The sequence below is a fragment of the Pleurodeles waltl genome, chromosome 11 (genome assembly GCF_031143425.1).
Source record: "Pleurodeles waltl isolate 20211129_DDA chromosome 11, aPleWal1.hap1.20221129, whole genome shotgun sequence".
NCBI classification, from domain to species: domain Eukaryota; kingdom Metazoa; phylum Chordata; class Amphibia; order Caudata; family Salamandridae; genus Pleurodeles; species Pleurodeles waltl.
The window spans coordinates 928,677,390-928,693,529 of record NC_090450.1 but is presented as its reverse complement, the minus strand read 5'-3'; the positions used below and the strand labels follow the sequence as shown (position 1 = coordinate 928,693,529).

Below are 16,140 nucleotides of genomic sequence, written 5' to 3'. Positions count from 1 at the left end.
AGACCTTTGTTGATCTTTTTATACGTATGTGGGGAGAACTCCCCAGTGGTTTGCCAGCGATCAGTGGGACTGCAAAAAATTTCATGGACCCACATGTGGACAGGTGGCGTGCAGATGGGGATGTGGCCGAACTAAGCAGATCCAGGCTTACCACCCTGACGTCCATCTTGGGCCTGACATATAAAGAGATCATCATCTGTCTGAGTCAAGTTACACCTATTTTTCCACAACCCATGGGTCACTATCTTAATTGGACTATTTTCATATCCCGCACCTCATATATGCACAAAGCGTTGGATGTTACCATCCTGACTAGAGGACTGTCCGATCATTCCCTGGTGGCTATGTGACTCGGACTGCAGCCCCATCGACCAGCCTTCCACTGGCATCTGTCGCCTTGGCATTTGCAGCTTTCTGCATCTAGACTACACCTCACGCAATTAAAGTCTGGAAAAAAGTGAATTGTTGCATTTTCCAGGTATAAGTCACTAACAGATCAGTCCGCTTGTAGGATGTCATTGCGGTCCCTTTATTTTAGGATCCTGGCGATAATGGTGTGGGGGTGGCAGAGGCGGCCCCAGGCGTTGGAGGGGAGTCCAAGTGCTCTGTGTGCCCTCTCCACAGAAATTAGACAGTATTTTCGGTTTCAGTGTTTTGAGGATAAGTTCTTCCAAAAACAAGTTGACACTCTGGCCCTCCATACCCTCCAGGACCCCAACCACTCTTATGTTGTTTTTTCGTGCCCTGCCCTCCTGGTCTTCCAGTCTTGCGCCCCCGGGTGTGGTCTGTTTAATTAAAGGGCTCCACTTGCTCCTCCAGGAGTTTCGCCATGGATAGTAATCCATGAATATGCATCTCTGCCACTGCCACTTTCTCCAAAATCTTATGGAAGTCAGGCCAGAGAAGACTGACATCTACAGTGACAGCATTTATTTTGGGCTCAGTGGGTGAAATTGTGCCTTTCAAGGCCTGAATCACATCCATTATAGAGCACAGGGAGGGTTCCTGCTCCTGAGGTGGGTCTCCACCAAGCTCTCCCCTCTCCATTCCATGCTGCTGACTGTCTGTGGTGGAAATCCTTTCTGCATATTTGACAAAGCTATTGTGTTGCTTGTTTTTGTGGGCTCAACCCCCGCACCATATTCAGATAAGATTCTGTTGTTGCTGCGTGTCTCACCGCAAGAGGCAGTCACCCAGTGTGAGGATCAGTCTAGGGCAGCAGGGTCAGGACAGCCCGGGGATAGTTTTCTGTGGTGTTTAGTGTGGGTCTTTCTTTAGGGGTCAGTCAGCCTCCCCTTTGTTTATCAGTTCAGGCAAGCAGCTCATTACTTTTCAGGTATGACGGTTTTGCTCCCAGGGGGCCAGTGGACCAGAATGTCTATGTTCGTTAGGAGTGTCCTGGGGTCAGTGGCACAAGAGCACCACACGAAGGGGAGAGGTAAAAAATAGGGAGTTCCACTCCCCTCTCCCTGCATAAACAGCCAGTGGGCGCTGTTGGGCCGCTCATCGCCCAATCACCACCTGTCTCCGTTTATATTAAGCGGGCCGTTTTCTGGTTATCAGCTAAGGGGAGGGGGTAAGAGCATGAGTAGCTCACCTCGAGGTCTCCCCTCGGTTTATGTCTCACTGAGGCCACCCCTCCCCCCCCCCTCCGGAGCTTCTGCACCGCAATGGTCTCCCCTGTTTCGCTCCTCTATAGGGCCCAGGCAGCAGTCTCAGCCAAAACCGATCTTTAATGTGTGCGGCCTCCCCACCAGGTTTAAGAGCACTTGTTTGTCTTATCTTATGTGGGGGGCAGTCGTTTATCACAGGAGGAAGAGAAGCAAGTTAAACCCCTTGCACACACCACCGAAACACCCCTCCCCCCAACCCCTAGTCAGAACACTGGTAGTTCTTCACTCCGGTGCTGATGGGGCCCTGGACATCATCCGCATTCCTCAATGCTGCCGAGCTGTTAACTCTGCATGCAACGATCCTCTCGCATCCCCTGCTCTTTCAGGTACAATCCGCGGTCATAATTAGATCTGCAGGCCGTGGCCGTCTGCGTTGATTTTGCAGGCCTCTGATCCATCACAGGTTGCTTGGATGGGCTCCCCAGCGCCACAGACATTGGGGTAGCGTCTCTCTCAAGAGGGGGCAGATGTTCCAGGATGTCCTCTCTTCATTGCCATCCCGAGGGCCTCCACCAGCTGCTTCACCATGCCGTCCACATTGCACCCACCATCTTGCTGCTACTTTTGTGCAGTTGAGCCTGTGATCAGGCCCTATCCAGAGAACTGCACGCCAAGACGCCTCTCTTTACACAACATCAATCAGGGCAGGGGGTTCCAGGTACTGTGGACGCAGTCAGGATATTGCATGGATGTTAGGGTATTTTTACCTGTGGGCTACGAAGCTCTTCTAATGTGTGGCCATCTTAGCTCCCCTCACCCCCAGTTTGATTTCTTAACTTGTTTCCTACTTCTGTTCATTTCAGTTCTCCCATCTCCCTTGGGAACAGTGAGGAATGCAATGATTATCAAGTATTTATGAACATTAATGAGGATCCCAAGATTGAAGCAAATTTACTTAACTGTAAAACCATTTCTCTACCATGGGTACCTTTAACAAATTCATAACCTCCCTTCTGGGCCACAGAAATGGAAGCAGACTTGTTGATTTTATAGCTAACGTCTTCTATCAAACAGTCAAAATGAACTGAGGGTCCAAGTGTCTTTGGATGCCTTAAAGAGACAGTGATAGGTTTTACAATTATGTGAAGTTGTGTGCTTATGGAAACAATTTCCTCTTGTTTCTTCTGTTTTAAAAAGGGGAGAAAATAAAAAGTATCAGGCAGCAAAGGTGCTCTGTGTTTCAAAGCAATTACTATGTTTCTAATGGGTTTTTGGTATTTATTTTTATGAAACGGTGTAAAACAAAGAAAAACATTGTTTTTGCTGCCCTTTATTTTAAGTGGAGCTTCCTTTCTCTTGTTTCTGAGATCCTGAAAGAGGGGAAAGATATTCAGTCTTTATGACTTTAATGAGGTTTTCTTTAATGAAGAACGGGTCTTTCAGAACTTTTCCTCCCTTTCCTTCTTAATCAGATTTTTGTCTTCTTAATCTTTGCTAAATAACGGACATTAGAATCAATGAACAAGTAATTATGTAAAACAATACTTCTTGCAAAGATAAAAGAGCAAATAAAAATGTAGCACTTACGTCCAACCTTTCGGAGCAATCATTGCAGTGACGTTCCATCCAGACCCAAATATGTTTAATGACTTAGAAAAACAGTCATTATAGATTAAACCCGTATATATTGAAAACAGCCCCATCAACAGAATAATGTACCGTCCATCGAAGAGCATCTTCACAAGCTGTTAATGCATAAAGCAGAGGTTTTAACTTAACAATTACCTTCTTTAATCAACAATTGTATTTTTTTGTGTTGCATCCAAACAATACGTTATACCAAAATATAATAACTGACATTCATTTAATGTATTATCTGTAGCTTTCACTATGCTTTGGTTGTGTAGTCTTATCTCTTGAGAGCTGCACATACTTTGACCACAAACAACAGACAATTAGCAAAACTGATAAAGCATCATCAATCATTTACTAAGTCATGCTGTCAACTGACCACAATCATTCACATGCCAAGACCTGTGTGATGGTTTTTAGTGTCCCAACCACATTATTCACAAACATTTGGTACCAAACAGAAATTCACAGGCTTTTCTAAATTTGCATATTTTGGTAGAAAGGAGCAAACTTTGAATATGTGTTCTAATAAAGCATGGGGCTTCTCGGAAGGCTTTTCGGCTCTTACCCCCATGTACTGCTTTAGAACGATTTCTCCAACTGCCTCCATTGCTCTGCGGTTTGAAAAAGGAATTATTTGTTTTTTTTGCAATTCATTTACTCTTTACAAAAACAAACAGTGGATTTAAATATGGCCCACATAAATTATTAGTGGATGTAAAATTCTAAAATACGTGCTGTCATCTTCATTGCTTTCTTTTTTTATTCATCTGCTGATCAGCACCAAAACTCCTGTGCTAGTAGGACAGCCATGTGTGAGTGATCAATCTTTCCTCAGTCTGTTGGAACACTTCAGACCCATGCAGACATGGAACATGGATGCCCCAGTGTGCAGGAATCTATTCTGCAAAGGAGGCAGGTCATCTAAAATAAGGCACTTCGAGCCGACGTTCATAATTAAAAAACAAAAGTTACTAATATATTTCAAACGTATCTGAGTCTTATTTTAGATATCACAAGCCCTTCCCATCATGCTATCAATTTGAAATGATGTGAAACAGGTCACTGCCTACCTAAAGTCATCTGCAAAATGTGAGTATCTTACCTCATCTTGTGATCGTTTAAGGCTGCGTTTGTTCTCGTACAGGACCATCCACAATGCAAAGAGGGTCATTAGTAGGCCATGCCCGCAATCCCCAAACATGACCGCAAAGAGGAAGGGGAAAGTGATTATAGTATAGGGAGCTGCAAAAGGCAAGCACATAACAAAATACTGTTTTTATTTTGATGATATGTTACTCATTCGCAATTTGCACCAGACAAAAGCATTTTGGAGCCTTTACGTGCAAACAAGTTACTTACCTTCGATTCACCTTATCTGGTAGAGACTCTATACATCCACAGACTACTCACCTTTGAATATTCCCAATGGTCAGCCTGATCTGGAAAATCTGGAGCAGTACCTCTGCGCACCAACGTGGAGCCAGTCGGCCCCACCTACTACAGTGTAGAGGTACTGCTGAAGAAGTTCCAGATCCAGTCTGATGCCAGAGGAGTATTCAAAGGTAAGGAATCCGCAGCTAGTAGTCTCTATCAGATATGCCACACAGCAAAATTTTATCTTTATAAGTTGGTGAGCATTCACATAACACTTTATAATTAGTTTTTCACTGAGGAGAGTACAAGCATTTTCACACAGTGAACTGGGGAGGAACCATCTAAATAACGAATCTGTGTGCAGACATAGGGCTATTTATATGGGGGGGGTAAAGAATGCTGTTTAAAGTGCAGATACATTGGCACTGAATTTACTGATACAAAATGTTCCACCTGGTAACACCATTCTACTTGCAAAATATTACAAAGTGGAATACTCCTAAAATCCTTTCTAGGTATTCTTTGTGAATCATTTAAAAGTACAGAATTTGCTCCAAATGTAATTATAGCTATTGGGGAAATGTAAATGACTTTTCCTACTGGTCCTGTGTGAATTTGGCCCACCAGCAAGAGGTGGTTTGATATAGTTGAGCTTGTGGCAATTGAGCAAATCCCCAAATGTATGGAGAAAACTAAGTCAAGCTTTCGTTGATCAAGTACTGAGGCAACAGTGTTATCAGACTGAAGAAAATACGTCACACCACAACCTTTTCTCAGGTGGAGTGGTTAGCATTTTTAATTGTGCTAAAAACACCTGTGGGTTGGCTTTTACATTCAATGGTGTTTTGCAGATCTACGTGAACAGATCCTGTTGCAATAGCAAACACAAACTCATTTAAAAAAGGACAGTAATGGGGGTGGCAAGAATAGTGGACAACACCTAAGGTCTGGAGTCCTGGAATAGTTCCCGGGATTGGAAGATGCATTAGACCTGGTAATTCACAAGCACCAAATAAGTCTATACTCCTGAATACCTAATTATCAGAAAATAATAATAGTGTTGATTTATATTACATACTGAAATGTCTGTTGCGATCATAACCACTGCTCAACTTATTTTGTGGACATTAAAGGATCAAAAATGGCATCAGAGATAACAGAAGGTGAACCATTGAGTCTATGGATACACACATCTATATGAAACAGTACTACAATCTGTTTATTAGTAGCCAAATATTTAGAATTATAGACAAGTAATTACTAATTACGGTGGTGTCTTTTACTAATGGGTTACAAGTGACACTTTGAATCCTGTAATCTGCACAACCACAATCCCATGCCACGTGGAATACACTGCCCTCCAGGGTCTCTGTAACTCTGGGATAGACTTCCCTTTTATTGCCTTGTTTGAGGCCAGCACTACACTTAAATGTCCTTGCTTGAGTCTCTGGAGAAAAGGGGAAGGCAGGGAATGACCATGAAAGCGGTCACACCCTGATGTGACATTATCACAGTTAAAAAACAAGGTTTCCACCCTGGCGTTAATACTATAAAACAATAGGATATCTACTGAGTGAATACACGTCTGGCACAAAAGCTACAATTCAACCTACCTGGATTAACTTCTTGGTAGTTACCAACTCCGTAGGCATCAACTATACTTTGGAATCCAGAAGTGAATTTATTGGTTCGAATTAATGTGGGTGGCGTCTCATTGGTTGGTATCCGATTAATAAAAGAAGGAATTGTAGAGCCATTTTTTCTCTAGAAGTCCAAAAAGAAACAAAGCACTTTAAGAAATAACTTAACAAAACAACTACCATTAACAGAAAACTAAACATTTTCTTAAATCAACTGCATATCACATTTTCTTGAGGTAATGTTGGTTGTTGGGGAAAGGAGGGGGCACAATAGCCATCTCAGCCAATTGGCCCCATGTCAAGCACACAAATTAAACAACAAGTTAATTACCTTCATTGACGCCTTATCTGGTAGAGACTCTATCTAGCTGCAGATTCCTAATCTTCGCATTATCCCCAGGCATCAGGTGGAATCTGAAAATATTTTCATGAGCAGTACACCTGCCCACCAGTAGTTGGTGTCGTTTGGCTGTGCGTGGCGTCATACCCGCCAGAAATTACGTGAGCGGTGCTATAGAGGTGCCATCCGAGCACGCTGATGGTAGTTTCTTTTAGCAACTTTCCACATCAGGAGTGTGGAGCTACAAAGAACACTGACCACTGCTGTAGAAAACTAGGGCCCCGAAAGGGTAACAACCCTGTCACTAAAGATTTGTTTGTGGAGTGGGGAAGATGGGTGGGTCGGTAAGGAATCTGCAGCTAGATAGACTCTACCAGATAAGGCATTACTGAAGTTAAGTGACTTGTTCATCTGATGGAGACTTCTAGCTGCATATTATTTACCTTGGAATAGTTACCCAAGCTATAGCAACCATGGAGGTGGGTCTGCAGCCAAATTTCACATGATGAAGTCCTGCAGGACCGAACAGGCAAAATGCCCATCTCGACAGATGTGATAGTCCAGGGAGTAGTGTTTTGTGAAATGTGCAAGGAGGCCATTATTGCTGCCTAGCGGATGACCAGGACCGGATCTCTGTGTGCTAATACAGTGGTTGCAACGCTGCTCTGGTGGAGTGAGGGCACAAGCCCTCAGGGTCTTGCTTCTTAGCCAATGCATAGCAGATCTTGATACAGAGCATGATCCAGCGGGAGGAGGTCCACTTCTGCAAGGCCTGTTCTTTTTTCGCTCCAACGTACCCCAAGAAGAGTTGGTCATCCAACTGGAACTCGTGTACGGTCCAGGTAGAACAACAACGCTCTTTTTGAGTCCAGATAGTGAAGTTGCTCCACTTTCTTGTAGCAATGTGGAAGAGAGTAAAAGGTAGGCAGAGTGATGGATTGGCCTACGTGAAAGGGAGTGACCACTTTTGGTAAAATGGAAGCTCTCGTATGAAGCACCAGTTTTTCAGGGTACATGTTCAAATAGGGGGCCTCAGAGCAGATTTCACAGCCAGAAGAATGCCCATCTTGATGGTAAGGAGCCTTAGTGGACAATTTTGCAAAGGCTCAAAGGGACACACATAAGTAAAGTGAGGACAATACTGAGATCTCACTGGGCCATAATCAAAGGGGAAGGCGGAAACAAATGCTGAAAACCTTTCAAGAACCTACTTACAATATGGGGATTTGAAGAGGAGTGGCTGGTCAGGCAACTGCAAAAAAGAAGAAAAAGCAGAGAGATATCCCTTCAGAGTGTCCAGAGCAGAGCCCTGCTGGGAGAGAGAAAATATAAAAAGGAGAACCTGAGAAAGTAGGACAGAAAGGGGAATTGTCTTTCTGTACACCATGCCACAAATTGTCCCCAACAGGAGGCACATATTGTCTTAGCTGAGGGACACAAAGCGGCCAAGATAATGTCACAGGCTTCCAGGAGGAAGGTCAAAAGCTGTCTCTGGCAAGCTCTGTGCAAGGCGGCGTAGAGTTGACAGATTCGGGTGGTGGATCCTCGCTTGCTGCTGCTGCGACAGAAGATCCTCACGAAGGGGCAGCCTGATTGGGGATCCACCGCATGCTCAACAGGTCAGGATACCAAACCCTTCGACTCCGCCTGGAGTCCTAATGATAACTTTGGTCCAGTAGCTCCTGATCTTTTTGAGAACTCTGGGCAGGAATGAGACAGGCAGGAAGGAGTACAGGAGGCATGAGCTCTGCTCGAGATTAAAAATGTCTCAGAGCGAGAACCGCCCTGCAAACTCCATCTCGCAGAACTGCTGACTGTGCGTTTTTGGGAGAGGCAAACTGATCTAACCAAGGCTCTCCCCTCTGCAGAAAGAGACCTTGCACCACCTCCAGATGGAGAGAGCCTGCCAGATGTTGAACCACCATGGATATGCCCTGACGTTCCAGCCATGTCCAGAGATGCAAGGCCTCTTGACAAAGGGTCCACGATGCTTATAGGGTAAGTAACAAACTGTTCAATGGCATGTGTGGCTGTAAAAACACATGCTCTGCATAGGCTGTAAAGCAGTCCCTCCAAACAAGCAGTGGCTAGCCTGTTAGAGATTCAGTTGACTGGAAAAGTGTACCTTGTGAGACCGGTGAGGAAGTAAAGGTTTCAGTGCTAGGAATACTGCCTGAAGTTCCATGTTATTGATGTGTCAGGACTGTTTGGCATCCTAGAGACCTTGAACTGTTAAAGGGCGGCTTAGAGTGAGCACCCAAACCAGTCTGTGATGCGTCTGAGGTAAATGTGATGTGCTGCACAGGGTCTAGAAAAGCCAACTCCTTCAAGAGGTTGTTGGTGTTCCACCACTGCAGAGAATGGTAAGTCTGGCGGTCTAACACTAGATCTTTCAGGTGAACCTGTGACAGCGACCATTGGTGAGACAGACACTGTTGCAGGGGACACATGTCTAGTCTGGCATGGGGAGCTAAGGCAATGCAAGAAACATCATCCCCAAAAGACGCATAACGGCCCTGACTGTGTAGGATTGGTTTTCTTTAAACTGAGGGAGAAGTGACAAAAAGCTCTGAATGAGAGCTGGATTGGGGTATGCTAACCCTAACTGCATTCAGAAATGCCCCTAGGTAAGATTAAACTTGTAGTGGCTAGAGATGAGATCTGGGAATGTTTAGAATGAATCCCAGATTGTGAAGGAGATCCACTGTCATGCTAGTGTGCTTTTGGCACTGTTGTAATGTACTGGCTTTCATGAGCAAGTCATCCAGATAAGGGAAGACGTGGATGTTCTGTCTTCACAGGTGTGCTGTGACTACTTCTAAACATTTAGTGAACACCTTGGGAGCGGTAGTGACTCCGAAGGGTAGGACTTTGTACTGATAACGTTTGCCTTCAATGACAAATCTTAAGTATTTTAGATGTGCAGGGTAAACTGGTATATGAAAGCAGGCGTCCTTTAGAGTTGGAGCTATCATGAGGAAGCCTTGCTATGGAAGTTGAATGGCACCCTGAAGAGTGACCATGTGGAAGTGTTCTGGGAGGATGTATTTGTTTAGAGGTCAGAGGTCCAGTATTGGTCAGAGGCACCCATCCTTTTTGGGAGTCAAGAAGTATAGGGAGTATACTCCTAAGCCAGTTCTCTGGCAGAATGGGTTCTATGGCCCCTTTGATAAGAAGGGCTTGGACTTTTTGCTTGAGAAGGTTTAAATGTTTGTGCGATAGACTGCGAATGCGAGGGGGAATTTTGAGAGGTGTGGTAATGAGCTCCAGACAATAACCATGTTGAATAATGGCAATGACCCATTGTCCGTAGTGATGGCATTCCAGATGGAATGGAAAAGTTTAAGTCCTCACCCAACAGGTGTTGGATGATAAGGGGGGAGATGCAGGTAGTCACTGCTTGGAAGTAGAGGAGGATCTATGTGTGGTGGTGCTCTTTCCCATCCCCTTGTATTAGACCCCCTGTAGCCTCTACTGTAAGAAGACTAGGGTGGTCTGCTGTGTGATGTAGAAGCCTCTGTTGTGGAGGATTTGTATGAGCCCCTGTACTCTGGGCGATGAAAGGAGCCCCTCTGCGTTGGAGTTTGGAGAGCACCCATGGCCTTGGCAGTGTCGGTGTCCTTCTTCAACTTTGAGTGTGGTATCCACCTATGGTCCAAACAGGTGCTCTCTGTGTAAAGGCATATTGTGAACTGCCTGTTGAACCTCCGGTTTGAAGCCAGAGCACCAAAGCCAGGCATGCCTCCTCAGAAGGATGCTTTAATTAATTCCCCTGGTTGCTGTGTCTGTTGTGTCAAGGGTGCACCGGATGGAATTGGTGATTATGATTTGGCCCTGTGAGACAATGTGTTCCCCGCCTACAGTGCTCCTCAGGGAGTTACTGTAGTAACTCTTCCATCTCATCCCAATGATCATGATCATACTGGGCCAAAAGGGCTTGAGAATTGGCAATGCACCAATTGTTTGCGGCCTGCGCCACCACCCTCTTCCCTGCAGCATCAATTATTTTGCTTTCCTTTTCTGGAGGAGCAGAGTCCCCAGTGGCTTGGCTGTTCGCCCGTTTACAGGCAGTGGTTGCCACTACTGAATTGAGCAGTACCTGTGCCCTGATATAAAGTGGGTCAGAAGGTGCCACCTTGTACTTCTTGGGGGATCACCCTGGAGTGCACAGGCTCCGTAAATATATTCTCTGCAAGGCTAAGCATGTCTTTTTAAAGGGTTTTGTGGGAGAGCAGGGGCCACAGTACTCACGCACTGGGCAGAGCAAAGTTCTTGGCTCTCAATGTCGAAGTCCACATCTGACTCACAGTGGTCCTGGATCGAAAAGATTTCCTCCTCTTGCACTGTTGGTTTCTCCCGAGCAAGCTCTTCTCCAAAGAGGTCCGGGTTGTCGTAAAGCATCTTCTGAGCCATTTCTAGCTGACGAGCTCGCCGATCCTGAAGAGTCTTTTCAGAACTAAAAGACTTGCAGGTGGCCTTAATTTGGTCTGGAGGGAGACAAGGGTTGTATACGAGGTGTTGATCAGTTTGTGGGAACTTAGTGTGGCACAGAGGACAAAAGCAGAATGGAGTTTGTTGCACCATACCAGAACCACGTGGAAGGTGGGCTGAGATGGGCGCTGATGCTCTGAAGGGCTGTCAGTCAAAGCTTGAACCAAAGAAGGTGATGAGAGCGATGAGATAGCAGAAGCGTGATCAATTACAATACCATTGGAACAGAAAAGAGAGATTACAAACCGAACAGAGTCAAAAGACAGAGTGGAGGCACACACGTACAAACCTGATGGCGGGGAGAAGACAATCTAACAAAGAAGGCGATGCCCATGCACAATACCAAGAGAGGAGGAGTCACTCAATTTTATGACTTGAAACACTTCTTAAAAAAAAAAAAAACTTGCATCACTCCGGGCCCAACACTAGATAGCAGGAGTGCAAAGCATGTGTATCTACAGCCACACATGCCACCATTGAACACAAAATTCTGCCAGTCCTAGACACTGAATAAAAGAAGTACCCGCCAGGGCAAATCAAACATGTGGAAGATGGAGAAGTTGCTTACCTGTAATCCCCTTCCATGGGAATCCTCATCAGTACCGAATATATATATAGCTACATATTAACAATGCATGCAGTACTTTACATAATATGTATATATATATATATATATATATATATATATATATATATATATACACACACACACACACACACCTGCAGCCTAGAGAGGCTTAAATGACCTGATTATATTGAGTTTCATGTTAAAAAGTCATCCAATCACAGAAAACGATGTCATTATTAAAAAAAGACCATAGAAAATCTTTCACAGACCTTTATTAAAAGGAAACGGAATGTGAGACATTGTTAGCCAATAGGCTGTTGTTTAAAGAATATTAAAGAAAACTGATATTGCACCTTTAAGAACCTCACATTACGCCCTATACCCTATCACACCTCACAGGTGACAGTTCAGGTCATTTTACACTGATTAGACATCCTGGGTGAAGTATATGTTGAGAGCTGTAATAATTTGTGGCCGAGGAGGTAGGAGGGTTGCTTATGAATTTGGTTACGATTCCCTTATTACAGAACTAGGATTACAGGTAAGCAATTTTTCCTTCTCTTCCATGGAATCCTCATCAATAGTCATACGCACTAAAAAAGAATAGCAAGGCCATCCCACAAGACATGTTCCTGAAACAAAAAACAGCTTCACCAACTACCTAAATGGACTCCTTAAAGAAGCCTGTCCGATGTGAGCAGCTGCTTTAGAGTCTGAATCTAGACAATAATACGTATTGAAGGTATGTACAGATCTCTATGTAGCGGCTTTACATACTTGAGAAATAGGCACATTTCTTAGAAGAGCTGCAGTTGCAGACTTTCCCCTTGTAGAATGTGCTTGAGGTCTACTAGGTAAGGATTTTTTTTTTAACTAGTTGGTATGACAGAAGTATGTAAGAAACTATCCACCTAGAGATAGTCTGTTTTGAAGATGCCAAACCTGTTCTCACTGGCCTATAATTAATAAGGAGGTGATCTGATTTCCTTATGTCTTTGGTTTATCTAAGCAGAACTTCAGGACTCTTAACATCAAGAGAGAGTAAAGACCTTTTAGCTGGAATACATGGGCTCAGGAAGTAGGTCAGTAATGAGATGGTTTGATTAACATGAAAGTCTGAAACTACCTTACGAAGGAAGATGGGATGAGTTGTCATCACCACTCCATTATTATGGAAAACTGGTTAAGATTCTACAGAGCATAATGCTTGAATTTCATTAACAATGCGTGCTGGCCACAAGAAAAGTTCCTTTCAATAATGACAGATATTGTAAAGAGGCTTTAAAAAAAGGTTCAAATTGGTGACCCATTAATTTGGAGAGAACAATGTTAACTTCCATAAAAAGGGTGGGGACAGTGACCTAATTGGAGGGAACAATTTTAAGCCCTTCTAAGAAGCCTTTGACCACTGGAATTTTAAAGAAAGATGTATGTGATGGAGATTTTCTATAAGCTGTTATAGCCGCTAGCTGCACCTTAATATAATAAAAGTTTAGGCCAGACTTAGCTATATGAAGATAAGGCATAACCACTTCTTAGCACAAAAATGGTTTGTACTTGTTTTGAATGCACCATAGATAAACATTCTTCCAATTCAAGGCATATGATTTGCTTGTGGAAGGACTTTTAGCCTCTCTTAAAATGTCCATGCACTCACAAGGCAGCCGTAAATGTCTATGTTGGAGGAATTCAGGATCCATGCTGGAGGCAGTATTTCTCCCACAAACTTGTACAGGAGATCTTGTCTGCATGGAAATCTCTTGTGTTGTCATTCTGACAGGTGAAGAAGGTCGGTGAATCACTGGTGATGAGGCCATTCTGGAGCTATCCGAAGCATCCTGGTCTTGAACCTGTAGTTTGATGTGTACTGTTGGTATGAGAGGAACTGGAGGAAATACGGAGAGAACTTTCTCTGACCAATATCGCAAAAGGGCATTCTCTTTCGACCCTGGTCGGAACAATCTGGATGTGTAGTCTTGTAATTTGTCTTTGTTGTTGCTGTTTGCGCCTGCATACAAGTCTACTTGCAGGTAACCCCAACCTTGAAAAATGCCTTGTAAGACTTCATCGTTTAAGATCCTGTTGTGATTTTCTTGAAAAAACAGACAGAGTATGCTTGGAAATTCTGAAGTCCTGGGAGACAGACAGCAGTAAAAGTTAAGTTCCTGGCTCTTAGCCATTTCCATATGGCTTTGGCCTTGAGCGACAGAGGACAAGAGTGAGTTTCTCCCTGCTTGTTCAAGTAATGCATTGTTGTTTGAACCAGGAGACAATTTGTCGTTATTGATAGGGAGAAAAGATTTGAGAGCCAAATGAACTACTCTCAACTTCAGCATACTGATGTGCTAAGACGTTTCTTTGTCAGACTGAATTCCTTGGTTTTGCTGTTGACTCAAATGCACACCCCATCCCTGGAGAGAGGCTTGTAGTATCAACATCTGAGTTGGTAGAGCCAGATGGAATGGTACCCCTACCAATAAAGTATTTGGTCAAGATTACCATGGGACCGATTGAATTGCAGCCTCTGATAAGATCAGCCTGTCTTCCCAGTGGCTGGAGGACTGATTCCACCTGTCTTCTAGACACTACTGCAGAGGTCTCATGTGTAGTCTTGCATGAGGAACCAGGAAGATGCAAGAATCCATTGAACCTAGTAGGAATGTAATCAGTCTTGCTGATGGATGACAAATGATGGAGGATATAGGAGATAGAGACACTTCAAATTGATAGATAATGGTCTCTGCTCCAAAAGACAGACATTTGTGGATTGAGTATCCAACACTGCTCCCAGATATTACAGCTTTAGGACCAGACACGTTGTAGACTTTCTGAGGTAGACTTGGGGACCTAGATTGGTTAACATCTTGATACATAGTTAGTAATGCCTCTTTGTCTCAGCTGGCAACATACTCTTTCTCAGCCAATCATCTATGTAAAGATAAACAAAGATCTTTTGTTTACTTAAGCAGGCTTCGACTAAGGCCATACATTTGGCAAACGCTTGTGGAGATGATTTTAGGACGAACAGTAGGAGTTTGTATCTATAGTCTTGAAAGCCTACTTTGAATCAAATGAACTTTCCATGTTTTATAGATGTTGGGATGTGAAAGTAAGCATCTTGTACATCTAATGGACACATCCATTCTCCTTGATTTTAATTTTTGAATGAACTTTTTCGATACTCTTAGATCTAACATGGGTCTGAATTCTTGTTTTGGTCCTTTCTTTTGCACCAAAAAATACCAAGAATAAATCCAGAGTCCTTTCTGATGATAGGGAATATTCCACAGCTTGCTTCTGTAACAGAATGCTGATTTATTTCTGTAACAGGTCTGTTTGATACAACAATGTTTTTATGGGTAGAATGAAAAGAGGAGGGGACCTGAATCAAACAGAATATCCATTCTGAACAATATTCAAAACCCATATGTCTTCTGTTAACAAGCACCACTCTTCCAGATGATTTGTAATACTTCCCCTCACTGGAGCAGGTAACAGAGAAGGGGGGAATGAAGGCCTGTAAATGCAGGCTGCTGTTTGGATCCTCTTCCTCTTGATGATTTACTAAGATGGTAATTTTGCTTTGACTGTTGGTGGTGTTGTTGCTGGGATTGAACCCTCTGAGAGCAAAAACATCTACCATAACGTCAGTAACTCCTACGATACTCCTTCTCCAAGCCAACAGTTTTGAGGGTGTCCATCTCAGTTTTCATTCTGGACATCTCTTCATCTGCATGAGATCCAAAAAGGTTGTTATCTGAAAAGGGTAAACTGAGATTCCAGTATTGAGCCTCTGGTTTATTTAAGGCATATCAGTAGAAGCCCAAATGATCTTTGAGTACAGATACTAGGGCAACATCCATCTGCAGCAAAGTCTAATGTGTCTACTGCTGCAATTATGATCTGATTAGAAACCAAGCCCCCTTTATTCAACATTTCTTGAAAGTCTAGCCTGTCCTACTCAGGAACTTTTTCCGTAAACTTGCTCAATCAGTCTGACAAGGGCTTCTTGTACCTCGTTAACAAAGCAGAAGCACTTGCCACCTTCATAGTTGATGCTGATATTCCATACATCTTTTTTCCAGTAACGGTAATCTGCTTGCTTTCCTCATCTGGTGGGACGAAAGAGGAGGAGACAAGAGAATGGATTTTATTCACTACTGCAATAATGTCTGAATAAGGAGGAGGATCCAATCTAAGAAATAATGGGTCTTGGTCAGGAGCTTTATATTTCTTGAGAAGCCAAGATGAAGCAGATTTGACCGATGCGGTGTAAGAAATAATTGCATCGCAGGCTCCAAAGGACGAGGAGCCAGAGGACGTAGTGGTTATGTAACTGTTCTGTGATGCAGTCTCAAGGAGCACAGAAGATGATGTTGTGGTGGTAAGGATGTAATGTGTAATTTTGTTCCTCCTCTAATTAACACACCATTGAAGGTAAGGAGATCGCCCAGAGGGGAAACTCTTGTAGGAGGTGTG

General features: G+C 43.6%; 1 protein-coding gene across 1 annotated transcript in view; it reads right to left on the bottom strand.

Moving 5' to 3' along the window:
• Positions 1 to 16,140, bottom strand: part of ATP6V0A2 (ATPase H+ transporting V0 subunit a2) — a 407,112-nt gene that overhangs the window by 219,500 nt on the left and 171,472 nt on the right. The window contains exons 10-12 of the mRNA XM_069215012.1: positions 6,236 to 6,386; positions 4,351 to 4,490; positions 3,201 to 3,358 (exon numbers count right to left, since the gene is read on the bottom strand). Of these exons, the coding sequence (XP_069071113.1) occupies positions 3,201 to 3,358; positions 4,351 to 4,490; positions 6,236 to 6,386 (449 nt within the window). The remainder of the gene's footprint in view (positions 1 to 3,200; positions 3,359 to 4,350; positions 4,491 to 6,235; positions 6,387 to 16,140) is intronic.